General features: G+C 39.9%; 1 protein-coding gene across 34 annotated transcripts in view; it reads left to right on the forward strand.

Moving 5' to 3' along the window:
- The window catches only part of LOC134933540 (protocadherin gamma-B1-like), a 543090-nt gene that overhangs the window by 404195 nt on the left and 122063 nt on the right, over nt 1-16832 (forward strand). The window contains exon 1 of one of the 34 annotated variants that reach the window (XM_063928810.1): nt 1587-4140. The exons of 32 other annotated variants lie outside the window; for them this stretch is intronic. In XM_063928810.1, the coding sequence (XP_063784880.1) occupies nt 1603-4140 (2538 nt within the window). In that variant the 5' untranslated portion in view covers nt 1587-1602. Of the gene's footprint in view, nt 1-1586; nt 4141-11128; nt 13679-16832 lie in introns of those variants that run through there. One more of the 34 variants, XM_063928811.1, reaches the window with a different exon arrangement.

The following is a 16832-nucleotide window of genomic DNA, read 5'->3' on the forward strand; positions in this document are numbered from 1 at the left end:
TCAGTTAAGAGATTCACATGTTAAGTTCTCAAGGGCTGCATATGACACCTGAATTAACCCTGAATATTAGTTTTGATATCAATAACAAATTAAACCAACTACCTAGCCTGCTTAACTAGGAAGCCAGTGGGATGTTGGAGATCTGGCCATTCCTAATTGCGTAGGCAATTATGATTTAATGTCAGACATGTTTTACAAGTTTTAATACTGTTACTATTATATTTTTAATCATAAATAAGAAATGTTTAAAAACTGAAAAATCACCAATAATGAAATACTTGTGTACTGTAGATAGTGTTTTATTTTCTCTTCTAAGCATTTTTGAGCAGTTTTTACTTAATATGTTTTTCATATAATATGATTTGTAAAATTTACCAACATTTGCTATAAATTAATGTGCAGTCTTTTTCTAAAAACATTTTTTATTTAATGAAGTCGTTGACTGGAAAAAAATAAAGAAAGCTATAAATGTAGGCATAATCATATGGGTTAAAATCTGTTTATGGTGTTACAATAAAAATTTAAAGGCCTAATAATTATCGGGGAACACTCGGCTGTGAGAAGTAGGGGTGGAAACAAAATTACTGGAGCAAATTAATATTGCTTTGGCATGGATACACATGATCCAAAGACCAGCTGTCCCTGCGATACCTAGTACCGATACTTTAGTAACGGTAAACAGTACTGCTGAGTGTGACCTTGCGGTGCAAGCGTGCATGCATAAACTGGGGTTCACACATGCTCAACTCTGTAAGGGCTGAGGGATCTCTCTTTGTGACCCAGCACATGCTTGATCTAAAGATGGCGAACATACCAGCTGTCAAGCTCCAAACATTTAATATTTTTGGAACTTCATGAATTTAGGTCACGATACAGTACTAGTGTATGGAGACAGTGTGCCAGATCAAGACTGAAAGGTAAGCAGGAGGTATCATGGATATCTCCTGCTTACCTTTCATCTGACCATAGACTAGCAGGGGGCCCTAAATTCATGGTATCTCCTGCATTACATTTTTTAATGAATGGCAATTTCTGCAAAAGTGAAAATGTCAGGGCAGTCTCTATATACTTCTCAAAAACAATTGTAATATGTTGTTTTTTAATTTCAACTTTGGAATTTGTATAATAAAATTGAAATTTCTCATTTGTACATCAACTCTCCACTGTTCAGTAAGAATAAAGATAAATATTATGTTTTAAATCTCTGTTAAATTTAACAAAGTTTCACCATAGCGATGGTTTTTAAAGCAGTGTGTATATACTCACAACATTTTACTTTAATTGATATCTAATATAATCTTTTAAGCAACCACACCAGTTAAATAAAATATTGAAGTTATACTTGCATGAATTAAATAAATAAAAAATATATTTAGTAAGCTAATATAATAATAATAATACATAAATAAAATAGAGAATACTAGAATGTATTTCAGCGTTGCAGTTCCTCACTTACACCTCAGAGCGCCGCTGTTTGACCAATAAGGAGAAGAATACAGAGCTGGAGATCCACTGGTATTTTCATCATTCACACACACTGCAGATCTGCAGGAAGACACACAGCCATTTTCTGGATTCTCTTACAATACAAATATAGGATATATGCTGTTTTACACAGTTGGATTCATCACTATATTACATCTATTCCACTGGATTACAAATACTGATCATACAAAAGCTTGTTTTTCTGGAAGATTTCACATACTGAGAATGGCAGAGATGAAACCTCACATACAGACATACAAAGGAATCAGATGGCAAGTAATATTTTCCTTCTTATTATCATGGCTGTGTCATTCAGTCTCTGGTCAGATTCATTATTCTATTGTAGAAGAGATGAGAAAAGACTCTGTTATAGCAAATATTGCAGAAGATCTTGGATTAGATATTAAACATCTCTCATCTAGGAAACTGAGAATTGTATCTCGTGTGTCAGAGAAATATTTTTATGTAAATGCAGATAATGGGAATCTGTACATTAAGGACAGGATAGACAGAGAGACACTGTGTGGGGCAGCAGCTACCTGCTTCCTAACCTTTGATGCTGTGGTTGAAAATCCATTAAATGTATTCAGGGTCAAAATAGAAGTTCAGGATATAAATGATAATTCACCAAGATTTTTTCATGAGGTATTTGCAGTAGAAACGATAGAATTAACTTCACCAGGGACAAGATTTGCTTTACAAGGTGCAGAAGACCCAGATATTGGTAGGAATTCAGTACAGACATACAGGCTCAGTGACAATCAGTATTTTACACTGAGTGAGAAGACCAGCAGTGATGGGAGTAAATCTCCAGAGCTTGTGCTAGAGAAATCTTTAGATAGAGAGACACTAAATATTCATAAATTAATATTAACAGCCTTAGATGGAGGAAACCCTGTGAGATCTGGCACCGCCTCAATAAGAATCATTGTTACTGATGTTAATGATAATTTTCCAGTGTTTTCTAATGAGGTTTATAAAGTCAGTCTAAATGAAAATATTCCAGTCAATACTACAGTAATTATTGTTAATGCAACAGACAGAGATGAAGGAGTCAATGGACAGATCACATATTCCTTCAGCAAAGCATCAGGGAATGTCCATCACACAGGTACTTTCAGTATTAATCCTATAAATGGTGAGATTAGAACTAACAAAAAAATAGATTTTGAACAGACAAGTAACTATGAGCTTTCTGTACAAGCAAAGGACGGAGGTGGCCATGCTGCCCATTGTAAGATATTGATAGAAGTGATAGATGAAAATGACAATGCTCCTGAGATATCCATCACATCATTATCTAGTCCTATTCCTGAGGATTCCGCACCTGGCACAGTGATTGCTCTGATTGAAGTTCATGATCAAGATTCAGGAGCAAATGGAGAAGTTGACTGTAAACTTACTGACAATTCTTTCAATTTATTGCTATCATCTGATAGTTATTACAGAATAGTAACAACAGGTTACATGGACAGAGAGAAAGTATCTAGTTATAACATCACAATTGTAGCTACTGACAGAGGATCTCCCCCACTCTCCAGCACAAGAACCATCAGATTGGAGATATCAGATGTTAATGACAATCCACCAATCTTTATTAAATCTACTTATGTTGCTTATGTGTCAGAGAACAACTTACCAGGAGCCTCAATATACAGTGTACAAGCATCAGATCCTGATACTGGGGACAATGCTAACATATTTTATTCAATTACCAGCACTAATACAGAAGATATCCCAGTGTCCTCTTATCTCTCCATGAATATAGAGACTGGGGTTCTCTATGCTCAGAGATCATTTGATTATGAGCAGCACAAGGAGTTTCTAATACAAGTAACTGCTAGAGACAGTGGATCCCCATCTCTGAGCAGCAATGCAACATTAATTATCCGCATAGTGGATCAGAATGATAATGCACCAAAGATCTTGTACCCATCAGCAGACAGTGGTGGCCCAGCTGTGTTTGAGATGGTCCCTTTTGCCTCTGAACAAGGATCATTAATAACTAAGGTGGTTGCAGTGGATGCAGACTCTGGACATAATGCTTGGCTCTCATATCACTTCATACAAGTATCAGAACCATCTCACTTTACCATCAGTCAGCACACGGGTGAGATCAGGACAACACGTGTCTTTCATGATAAGGATATATTGAATCACAAGGTTGTGGTGATGGTGAAGGACAATGGAGACCCATCTCTCTCAGCTACAGTCACCTTAAGTCTCATTGTTGCAGATAATTTCCAACAGGTGGTTCCTAAACTCAATAATCAACTGAAAGATGAAGATCCACAATCCAATCTACAGTTGTACTTAGTGATCGCACTTGCTCTCATTTCCTTGTTATTTATTATAACTGTTATGTTGGTCATTATATCAAAATGCAAACAATCAAAACCTTTACCAACCTTTACTTCTCTAAGTACAAATCTGTATCCTCAAGTTGATCCCAGGATGCTCTCCATGTATAGCGATGGAACTTTACCATTTCCTTACTCGTACAATGTATGTGTGGCTTTGGATCCCAGTGAAAGTGACTTTACTTATAGGAAACCAAAGCAAGATGTCCCTGTGGATAATCTCATTGATGCTGATGATTCAGGACTTGGGAAAGAAAGTCTAAATGAAAATTTACCAACAAACAGTCTCATACAGGTCAGTTTGTAAAATCCACGCATACAGTAGGCAAAATATGTAATAGCTCAATGCTAGCTGTATGGCATTTACAGTACTATGTGCCAAGCCTACAAATTGTATTTATTTATTAACAGTTTCTTATATGGTGTAGAAAATTCCATTGGTAACCACACTGTTATAAATACTATGGGGGTCATTACGAGGTGATCTCTCGCTAGCTACTTTTAGCAGCCATGCAAACACATAGTCACCCCCCCACAGGGTAGTGTGTTTTCGCTTTGCAAGTGTGCGAATGCGTGTGCAGCTGAGCAGGACAAAAAAGTTTATTGCAGTTTCTGAGTAACTCTGGACTTACTCAGCCCTTGCGATCACTTCAGTCTTTTTGGTCCCGGAATTGACGTCAGACTCCCGCCCAGCAAACGCCTGTACACACCTGCGTTTTTCCAAACACTCCCTGAAAACGGTCAGTTGACGCCCTCTTCCTGTCAATTGCCTTGCGATAGGCTGTGCAAATGGATTCTTTGTTAAATCCATCGCCCAGCAACAAACCGCTTTGTACCTGTATGATGCTCGTGCCTATTGCGCATACGCATGCACAGTAGTAACCTATTCGGTGCGCTGTAAAAAATGGCAGCGAGCTATTAACTTGGAATGACCCCATATACTGGGTTAGCAGAGAGACAAATCTGAGGGTTTTTTTTCAATGCAAATGTTGTGCCCTATATTATCAATTAGGGATGGGTTCGGGATCCCAACAGTGAGGATGCCGACAGCAGCATCCCAACTGTCAGAATGCTGACACTTTTTAATAATTATGCTAACCCTAAAATAGCAATTTTAATTTCCAGTAGAAAAGACTGTTGTTAAATTTGAAACATTATTCTGTGAATTATACACACCATGGCCCTCATTCCGAGTTGTTCGCTCGCTAGCTGCTTTTAGCAGCTTTGCACACGCTAAGCCGCCGCCTACTGGGAGTGAATATTAGCATAGTAGAATTGCGAACAAAAGATTCGCATAATTGCGAAAAGAAACTTCTTAGCAGTTTCTGAGTAGCTCGAGACTTACTCTGCCACTGCGATCAGTTCAGTCAGTTTCGTTCCTGGTTTGACGTCACAAACACACCCAGCGTTCACCCAGACACTCCCCCGTTTCTTCAGACACTCCCGCGTTTTTCCCAGAAACAGCTGCGTATTTTCGCACACACCCATAAAACGTCCAGTTTCCGCCCAGAAACACCCACTTCCTGTCAATCACACTCCGATCACCAGAACGAAGAAATTTCTTCATAAAGCCGTGAGTAAAATACCAAACTTATTAGCAAATTTACTTGGCGCAGACGCACTGCGGACATTGCGCATGCACATTAGCGACTAATCGCTCCGTTGCGAAAAAAAATAACGAGCAAACAACTCGGAATGAGGGCCCATATACATACCTCATTTGTATCTGGACTCAACCACACGCCACTGCAAAATTAATTAGTCATTAATGACCCATCTCTATTGTAGAGTATAAATGTGCACAATGACTTTCAACTAATTGGGAAAACCTAAATATACAGTAACTCAAATATTGTATCACTGGAACATAACAGCCACTGTAAAATACCCTGTTTTGTAGTGAAAATTGTTTTTGATCATCCTTAACATCGCGCATACGATTTATTTATGGACATGGTTTGCTTTTCAATTTTCTATTATTTCATCTGTTAAACAATATTACTACAGGAATATATCTTCTTACTATTAGTCATTAGGGTGGAGATGCAGTAAGCCTTGGAGAGAGATAAGGTTGAGCAGTTGCCCAAACCAACCAATGAGCTTCTGCAATTTCAAAGATTGTGCTTCATGACAGAAGACAGTTAGAAGCTGATGGGCAACTACTCCACTTTTCTGAGACGGAGAGCTGAGTAAATGGTGGCCATCATGTTGCACCACTCAACAGAAGTTGATCAGGAGCTGGTTGGTTGTTACTCCATCTACTTCGGCTGCAGTGCCCATCGCAGGACTCTAGAAAGGTAAGTATAAAACAACATGGGTGCAGTGTGTGTGGTGTGGGGCCCATGTGCACTACTCACATTGCACCCATGATAGAAATGCCTATGCCTAAGAGTCCTAAGGGGTTTGAAAAAAAATTCTATCCTTCAAAAATGTTGAGCGGCAACCCTGTGGGTTCCAGAGAAGGGAAATCCTTCTAACTACCATACTGTACTGGTTTGGTGGGGACATGCTTACGGAAAAAAAAATTGCTGGTCGTTATCCTTGTGTATCCTCTATTTTGGAGCCTTCCAGGCTCTGGCGTTCTTGATGCAGCAGGAAATGTTAAATGAAATTATTTTGTGTACATTTAATTTAGCATAAAGTTATTTTATTGTATACTTGTGGGGGGGTTTAATTCTAACATAAGAAACTTGCTCCATAACAAACTTTATTATTTATAGTATGTGTAGCTTTCACCTCTTATTGCAGGCCCAGTTTTATGTTGTCTTAGTTTATAGACTTTGTATTTTTGGAATGCTGCTATGGCTTCAAATCCAGCTTTTACCTGTGGCTTTGCCTACGACACCTGCACACAACTCCTGCACCACCTACACACAACTCTTGTGCCACCTATTTATTCCATTTCAAGTGAATACAATCCCAAAGCATCCTCTACCAACCCCTTACCGGCTGTGCGCATGGTGCAGGGGCGTTTTAAATGCACAGCATTTAATACTTACCTCTCCGGAGTCCCCCGGCGGTGCCATCCTTCTGCAATAGAGTCTGAGACCAGACACTATTGCGCATGCGCAAACCTCTGGGAACACGTTGCGGCGGCCATTTTCTCAAAGACTTTGCTAATGCGCATGCACAAACCTCCAGAAAAATGGCCGCTGTGCCATCTTTCTAGGGTTTTCAGCAGGCGCAATAGAGTTTGTTCCCCCTAGTGTTCAATCTCTATTGCGCTGCTGAAAAGGGATGGCTTCGACGGGGGACTTCAGAGAGGTAAGTATTAAGCAAATGGGTGCAGTGTGTGCAGGGTGGGCCCCCCTGGACCTATTGGCCCGTGTGCCTCGCACACACTACACCCATTATAGAAACGCCAATGGCATGGTGCCATACCTATATCTTGCATCAGTGAAGCCAATAAATGTTGTTATTGCTCAGCTTTAACTTGATGGATCAAGATGAAACAAAGTGCAAGTTATTTCTGGGAGTTTCCACTACAAACTGATACAGTGTTCAAGGTACATTTGTTTCAGTAGTTTTTGTGACAACTTGGAACAGACAGACACAACATTCTTATAATATTAGTATAGAAGGATAAATAAATTAGTAAGTAGTGACATTATTATATACTAATAGCTGTATGGGATGTGGTCAGGATCCCAGCGTTTGGAAAACCGATGCCGGAATCCCAACACTGATGGAAATACCGAAGCCATGACCCCATCAAGGTAGACAAAGCTGGCGCCGGTATCCCGAACACCGGGATCCTGATCAAGGACCTACCGCCACTCAGGATAGGTAAGCTGTGTGTGGGGGTGGGGTTAGGCTGCAGAGGGTTAGGGTTAGGCACAGGGCAGCCAGGGCTAGGTTTAGGCTGTGGGAAGGTGGGGTTAGGGTTAGGCACCTTCAGGGTGGGTGAGGGTTAGACTGCGTTAGGGGGAGGGTTAGGTTTAGGCTGTGGGGGATTAGTGTTAGCGACCTTACTGTGCAGGTGCCAGGATTCCCAGCGTTGGGATGCCGCAGTCAGTTTTTTGACTGACTGTAACCCAGCTGTATTACAGCTTTAACATCCTTGTACATCCAGAACAATCTGTGGGGTTTTTAATTTTTTTTTTTCTTAAGGTGTCTGTTGTATTGTATGTTGTGTGACAAACATTTTCTAGGTATAAGTTTGGCATACTTGTGGGGGTCATATATGTAGCGAAAGTAAATATACATGGTATTGGTGATTTCATGAGGTCTGGTTCAGGAAAGTCTGGATCAAGGGAATCCAGCCTCTTGAAAATAATAATTACTTTGCTAGCATTTCGTGCAGATTTAGCAGATGATGATGCTATTAGTTATACTATTCTTATTATCCTTTTATTTATGGATTTATCGTTTATAAGAGATGCAAACATTATGTTCAAGAGAACTGATGTATAAGTACATGACTGGTACCTAGGACATATGCTTTAAGAATAAGGTGTACAGTATATAAAGTTGATCGAGCATTTAAATTAGTATTTCCACATAGATTGTTATTTTCTTAAGAATTTAAGTACCTTTCAGGCATTCATCTGATCATTTTTCTTAACAATTCACCTATAAATCAATAGCTGCTTTCAAAATCTCTATTGCACAAAGATGTCTGATAGACACAGTCAGTCCCTATACAGACACAGGTTCACAGTTCTTATCATGTAATGTAATGGCAGAGAGAGGGAACAAGGATGTCAAATTGTAGGCAGAGCTCGAAGGTGTGTTTCAGTGTCCCTCTGCTCACTACATCCTGTGCCATGTGACTGTGGTTGCCTTAGTGATAAACACACCTGATGCTTTTTTCATAGAATTGCTGATGTATTTGAAACACATTATAAATCATTATATTATACATTGAGTGTGAAACAAAAATAACCAATTCCAATGAGGTGCATATTATGATAATACTATTAAGCAGCTTCATATTGTTGGGTTAGCCGGATTCCAGTCAAGAGAGTCACATGTTAAGTTCTCAAGGGCTGCATATGACACCTGAATTAACCCTGAATATTAGTTTTGAGATCAATAACAAATTAAACCAGCTACACAAATTAAACCAACTACCCAGTCATTCATCCTCAAATTGGAATTCTATTGCATGTTGATGAGGATTGTGCCTCATTCAGGGGTGTCTTAAGAGAGGAGGGGGCCCATGTGCAGACTTCAGGTGGGCCCCCTACTCTCCACAGTGCCGTAGGCTCCAGCATTATGCCAGAGTCTACTGCACATGGGCAGGTCTCCGGAAACATGGCGCTCACCATGTTCCGGAAAATAAAATTGTACTGCTCATTTTGGAAGTGATTTTTTTTGTCACAACGGCTGCAGCTGCAGTACCCAATGCTGGACTCCGGAAAGGTAAGTATTAAAATATGGGTGCAATATGTGCACCAATGATAGAAATGCCTGTGGCCTCATTGCAGAATATTACTTAATGTAGGACATGTTTTACAAGTTTTCATACTGTTACTATTATATTTGTAATCATAAATTAGAAATGTTTAAAAAAAACGGAAAAATCCTCTACGGTATAATGAAATGCTTGTGCAGATTGTGTTTTATTTTCTCTTCTAAGCATTTTCGTACAGTTTTTACTTATAATTTTTTTTCCAGAATGTGATTTTTAAGATTTACCAACATAAGCTGTAAAGTAATGTGCAATCTATTTCTTTAATGAAGTTATTTACTGGAATTAAAACCAAAGAAAACTGTAAATGCAAACATAATTATATCATTTAAAATCTGTTTGTAGTTGTTACAATAACATTTTAGAGGCCTAATAATTATCGGGGGCATTAAGCTGTGAGAGTCAGTGGTGGAAACAAAGGGGGTCATTCCGACCAATTCACACGCAGCGGTTCTTCACTGCAGTGCGAATGGATTGGAACAGCGCATGCGCGGCGGCCGCATTGTGCATGCGCATCATTTCCTGGTGACGGCATTCACTGGGCAGTGGCCAGAACAAAGAAGAAAGTGATCGCTAGCGCAATCGCAAGACGATTGACAGGGAGGAGGCGTTCCGGGGCATCTACTCACCTTTTTCCGGGCATGGAGATCCGAACGCAGGTGTGTCCAAGCATTTGGAGGGCAGATGTCTGACATTATCCCGGGACTTCGTCGCTGGATCCGTTGAACAGGGTAACACAAGTGATCGCAGCCCTGCTATGCTAAAATACACTCCCCCATAGGTGGCGTCAAGTTGATCGCACGAGCAGCAAAAACTTGCTACGTGCGATCAACTCGGAATGACCCCCAAAATCACTGAAGCAATTTAACATTGCTCTGGTGTGGATACAGCTGATCCAAAGACCAGCTGTCCCTGTGATACCTAATACCACAACATTATAATGGCTGAGTCTGACTTGGCAATGATAGTGTGCATGCATAAACTGGGGTTCATACATGCTCAACTTCCGGCAGAGGGATCCAAGTAAGGGCAGAGGGATCTTTATTTGCAACCCAGAATTCCTTCACAGGGTCAGGGAATCAGCATTAGCTAAAGATGGCAAAAGATCAGGGTGTCAAGCTCCAAACATTTAATATTTTCGGAGATTGATGAATATAGGTTCCCATACTAGCGTATGGGGACAACGGGCCAGATCAGGACTGAAAGGTGAGCAGGAGATACCTATCAGCCCCAATCTGGCTCGCTGTCCCCATACACTAGTAACATATCTCTGGTATTACATTTATTATGAATGGTAATTTCTACAAAAGTAGATAAAAATGGCAGTACAGTCTCTATATACTTCTCAAAAACTTTTGGAATATATTTTTTTAAGGTAAGCTTTGGAATTTATTTGATAAGATTGTAATTTCTCATTTGTGCTGCACATCAGCTCTCCGCCATTCAATAAGAATAAGAATATAGTTTAAGTTTTAAACCTCTGCTGAATTTAACACAGGTTCATCATAGAGATAGTTTTTACAGCAATGTATATACTCACAATATTTTACTTTTATTGATACCTCATGTAATCTTTAAAATAACCACATGGGATAAATAAAATATGTAAGTTATATTTGCATTAATTAAATTAATTAGAAATCTTTGTAGGATGTTTAATATATGTTGCACACATTACTAATATAATAATACATAAAATAGAGAATACTAACATACCAGCATTGCAGTTCCTCACTTACACCTCAGAGCGCCGCTGTTTGACCAATAAGGAAAAGAATACAGAGCTGGAGATCCACTGGTATTTTCATCACTCACACACACTGCAGATCTGCAGGAAGACACACAGCCATTTTCTGGATTCTCTTACAATACAAATATAGGATATATGCTGTTTTACACAGTTGAATTCATCACTATATTACATCTGTTCGACTGGATTACAAATACTGATCATACAAAAGCTTGTTTTTCTGGAAGATTTCACATACTGAGAATGGCAGAGATGAAACCTCCTACACAGACATACAAAGGAATCAGATGGCAAGTAATATTTTCCTTCTTATTATCATGGCTGTGTCATTCAGTCTCTGGTCAGATTCATTATTCTATTGTAGAAGAGATGAGAAAAGACTCTATTATAGCAAATATTGCAGAAGACCTTGGATTAGATATAAAACAGCTCTCATCTAGAAAACTGAGAATTGATTCACATGTTGCAAAGAAATATTTTTATATCAGTCTAGATAATGGGAATCTGTACATTAAGGACAGGATAGACAGAGAGACACTGTGTGGGGCAGCAGCTACCTGCTTCCTAACCTTTGATGCTGTGGTTGAAAATCCATTAAATGTTTTCACGGTCAAAATAGAAATTCAGGATATAAATGATAATTCTCCAAGATTTTTTCATGAGGTATTTGCACTAGAAACGATAGAATTAACTGCACCAGGGACAAGATTTGCTTTACAAGGAGCAGAAGACCCAGATATTGGTAGGAATTCAGTACAGACATACAGGCTCAGTGACAATCAGTATTTTACACTGAGTGAGAAGACCAGAAGTGATGGGAGTAAATCTCCAGAACTTGTGTTAGAGAAACCTTTAGATCGAGAGACACTAAATATTCATAAACTAACATTAACAGCCTTAGATGGAGGAAATCCTGTGAGATCTGGCACTGCCTCAATAAGAATTATTGTTACTGATGTTAATGATAATTTCCCAGTGTTTTCTAATGAGGTATATAAAGTCAGTCTGAATGAAAATATTCCAATCAATACTACAGTAATTACCATTAATGCAACAGACAAAGATGAGGGAGTCAATGGACAGATCAGATATTCCTTCAGCAAAGCATCAGGGAATGTCCATCACACAGGTACTTTCAGTATTAATCCTATAAATGGTGAGATTAGAACTAACAATAAACTAGATTTTGAATTGACAAGTAACTATGAGCTCTCTGTACAAGCAAAGGACGGAGGTGGCCATGCTGCCCATTGTAAGGTATTAATAGAAGTGATAGATGAGAATGACAATGCTCCTGAGATATCCATCACATCATTATCTAGTCCTATTCCTGAGGATTCCACACCTGGCACAGTGATAGCTCTGATTAAAGTTCTTGATCAAGATTCAGGAGCAAATGGAGAAGTTGACTGTAAACTTACTGACAATTCTTTCAATTTATTGCTATCTGCCAGTTATTACAGAATTATAACTACAAGTTTCATGGACAGAGAGAAAGTATCTAGTTATAATATCACAATTGTAGCTACTGACAGAGGATATCCCCCACTTTCCAGCAGAAGAACCATCAGACTGGTGATATCAGATGTAAATGACAATTCACCAATATTTAGGAACTCTATGTATGTTGCTTATGTGCCAGAGAACAACTTACCAGGAGCTTCAATATACAGTGTACAAGCATCAGATCCAGATACTGGATACAATGCTAAAGTTATTTATTCAATTGCCAGCACTAATACAGACGATCTCCCAGTGTCCTCTTATCTGTCCATCAATGTAGAGACTGGGGTTCTCTATGCTCAGAGATCATTTGATTACGAGCAGAACAAAGAGTTTCTAATACAGGTAATGGCCAGAGACAATGGATCACCATCTTTGAGCAGCAATGCATCATTAATTATCCGCATAGTGGATCAGAATGATAATGCACCAAAGATCTTGTACCCATCAGCAGACAGTGGTGGCCCAGCTGTATTTGAGATGGTCCCTTTTGCCTCTGAACAAGGATCATTAATAACTAAGGTGGTTGCAGTGGATGCAGACTCTGGACATAATGCTTGGCTCTCGTATCACTTCATACAAGTGTTAGAACCATCTCACTTTACCATCAGTCAGCAAACGGGTGAAATCAGGACATCACGTGTCTTTCATGAGAAGGATATATTGAATCACAAGGTTGTGGTGATGGTGAAGGACAATGGAGACCCCACTCTCTCAGCTACAGTCACCTTAAGTCTTGTTGTTGCAGATAATTTCCAACAGGTGGTTCCTAAACTCAATAATCAACTCAGAGATTCAGATCCACAATCCAATCTACAGTTGTACTTAGTGATCGCGCTTGCTCTAATTTCCTTGTTATTTATTGTAACTGTTTTGTTGGTCATTATATCAAAATGCAAACACTCAAAACCTTCACCAACCTTTACTTCTCTAAGTACAAATCTGTATCCTCCAGTTGATCCCAGGATGCTCTCCATGTATAGCGATGGAACTTTACCATTTCCCTACTCGTACAATGTGTGTGTGGCTTTGGATCCCAGTGAAAGTGACTTTACTTATAGGAAACCAAAGCAAGATGTCCCTGTGGATAATCTCATAGATGCTGATGATTCTGGACTTGGGAAAGAAAGTCTAAATGAAAAGTTACCAATAAACAGTCTCATACAGGTGAGTTTGGAAAATCAAAGCAAAACATGAAGTAGCTAAATGCTAGCTGTATGGCACATACAGTACTGTGTGCTAAGCCTATTAATTTTATTTATTTATTAACAGTTTCTTATATAGTGCAGAAAATACCATTGTGCTTTACAATTGGAAATGGGAACCACATTGTCATAAACACTATACTGGGTTAGCAGAGAGAAAAATGTGAGGGTTTTTTTTCAATGCAAATGTTGTGCCCTATATAATAAATTAGGGATGGGTATGGGATCCTAACAGTGAGTATACCAAAAGCAGCATTGCGACTGTCAGAATCCTGACACTTTTTAATAAGTATTCTAACCATATCCTTGACCCTCCCCCTAACCCTCTCATCCTGCAGCCTAAACCCCCCCCCCCAGCCTAATCCTAGCCCTCCCACAGCCTAACCCTCCCCTCCTGCAGCCTAAACCTAACTCTTCCCCTAGTGCCTAACCTACCCCCACAGCCTAACTCTAACCTCCTCAGCATACTTATGTTTGGGAGATGACAACAGTCGGAATTCTGGCATTGGAAGTCTCAGCTGTGCCAGGATTCTGGTGCCAGTCTTTTGACTGCTGCCATCCTACCCATCAGGATGTAAACTTCATCCCATAAATTACAGCACCTTTTCTTTTGGTGTCTTCTATTACCCATTGAACATGCTCACTTTTCCCTGGAGCCCCTTACATTTCAGGGGACAAATTTTCATTTCCAGTAGAAAGTAGTTAAATATTAAAAGTTATTCTGTGAATTATATACCTCATATACATACCTCATTTGTATCTGGCCCCAACCACACGCCACTGCAAAAAGAATTAGTTTTTGATGACCAATAACTTTCAATCAATCGAGAAAACCTAAATATAACTGAAATATTGTATCACTGGAACTTAGCAGCCATTGTAAAATACCCTGGTTTGTTGTGAAAATAGTTTTTGATTATCCATAACATCATGGATATGATTTATTTATGGACATGGTTTGCTTTTCAATTTTCAGATAGCTTTTATTTCATCTGTTAAACAATATTACTACAGAAATATATATTCTTTCTATTAGTCATTAGGGTGGAGATGTATTAAGCCTTGGAGAGAGATAAGGTGAAGCAGTTGCCCAAAGCAACCAATGAGCTTCAGCAATTTCAAAGATTGTGCTTCATGACAGAAGACAGTTAGAAGCTGATGGGCAACTACTTCACTTTTCTGAGACGGAGAGCTGAGTAAATGGTGGCCATCACAATGCCCCGTTCAACAGAAGTTCAGGAGCTGGTTGGTTGTTACTCCATCTAGTTTATCAGTCTCCAAGGCTTAGTACATAGACCCCTAAGTGCAGGGGCATTTTAAGAGAGGAGGGGGCCCGTTTGCAGACTCCGGGTGGGCCCCCTACTCTCCATGGCGCTGTAGGCACCGGCATTGTGCCGGAGTCTACTGCGCATGCGCAGGTCTCCGGAAACATGGTGACCACCATGGTCCAGCGACAAATTCCCTACTACGCATGCGTGGCAGCCATTTTGGAAGTGATTTTTGGCACAGCTGCTTTGGCTGCAGTGCCTGTCGCAGGACTCTGGAAAGGTGAATATAAAACAACATGGGTGCAGTGTGTGTGGTGTGTGGCCCCCCTGGACACAGGGACCCATGTGCACCGCTCACATCGCAGCCATGATAGAAATACCTATGCCTAAGTCCTAAGGGGTTTTTAAAAAAAACATTCTATCCTTCAAATATGTTGAGCGGCAACCCTGTGGGTTCCAGAGAAGGGAAATCCTTCTAACTACTGTCCTGTACTGGTTTGGTGGGGACATGCTTACGGGAAAAAAATTGCTGGTCGTGATCCTTGTGTATCCTCTATTTTGGAGCCTTCCAGGCTCTGGCGTTCATGATGCAGCAGGAAATGTTACATGAAATTATTTTGTGTATATTTAATTTAGCGTAAAGGTGGTCATTCCGAGTTGTTCGCTCGTTGCCGATTTTCGCTATGCTGCGATTTGTTGCTAAATGCGCATGGTACACTGGGTGCATGCGCTTAGTTATTTAACTAAAAGCTTAGCAGTTTTGCTGTGGATCCTGTGGCGCTTTTCAGTCGCACTGTTGATCGGTGAGTGATTGACAGGAAAGGGGCGTTTCTGGGTCGTAACTGAGCGTTTTCCGGGAGTGTTCTAAAAAAAACGAAGGCGTGTCAGGTAAAAACGCAGGAGTGTCTGGAGAAACGGGGGAGTGGCTGTCCAAACGTACGGCGTGTTTGTGACGTCAAACCAGGAACGAAACGGACCGAGCTGATCGCAATCTGTGAGTAGGTCTGGAGCCACTCAGAAACTGCAAGAAAATATTTAGTAGCAATTCTGCTACTCTTTCGTTCGCTATTCTGCTAAGCTAAGATACACTCCCAGAGGGCGGCGGCCTAGCGTGTGCAATGCTGCTAAAAGCAGCTAGCGAGCGAACAACTCGGAATGAGGGCCAAAGTTATTTTATTGTATACTTGTGTTTTTTTTTAAATTCTAACATAAACTAACTCCATAACAAACTTTATTATTTATAGTATGTGCAGCTTTCAACTCTTACTGCAGGCCCATTTTTATGTTGTCTTAGGTTATAGACTTTGCATTTTTGGAATGCTGCTATGGCTTCAAATCCATCTTCTGCCTGTGGCTTTGCCTACGCCACCTGCACACTACTCATGCACCACCTACACACAACTCTCGTGCCACCTATTTATCCCATTTCAAGTGAATACAATCCCAAAGCATCCTCTACTAACCCCTTACCGGCTGTGCACATGGTGCCATACCTATATCTTGCATTAGTGAAGCCAATAAATGTTGTTATTGCTCAGCTTTAACTTGATGAATAAAGATGAAACAAAGTGCAAGTTATTTCTGGGAGTTTCCACTACAAAATGATACAGTGTTCAAGGTACATTTGTTTCAGTAGTTTTTGCGACAACTTGGAACAGACAGACACAACATTCTTATAATATTAGTATAGAAGGATAAATAAATGAGTAAGTAGTTACATTATTATATACTAATAGCTGTATGGAATGCGGTCAGGATCCTAGTGTTTGGAATACCGACTCCGGAATCCCAACACTGATGGGAATACCGACGCCATGACCCCATCAAAGAAGACAATGCCGGCTCCGG

This window comes from Pseudophryne corroboree, chromosome 6 (genome assembly GCF_028390025.1).
Source record: "Pseudophryne corroboree isolate aPseCor3 chromosome 6, aPseCor3.hap2, whole genome shotgun sequence".
NCBI classification, from domain to species: Eukaryota; Metazoa; Chordata; class Amphibia; order Anura; family Myobatrachidae; genus Pseudophryne; species Pseudophryne corroboree.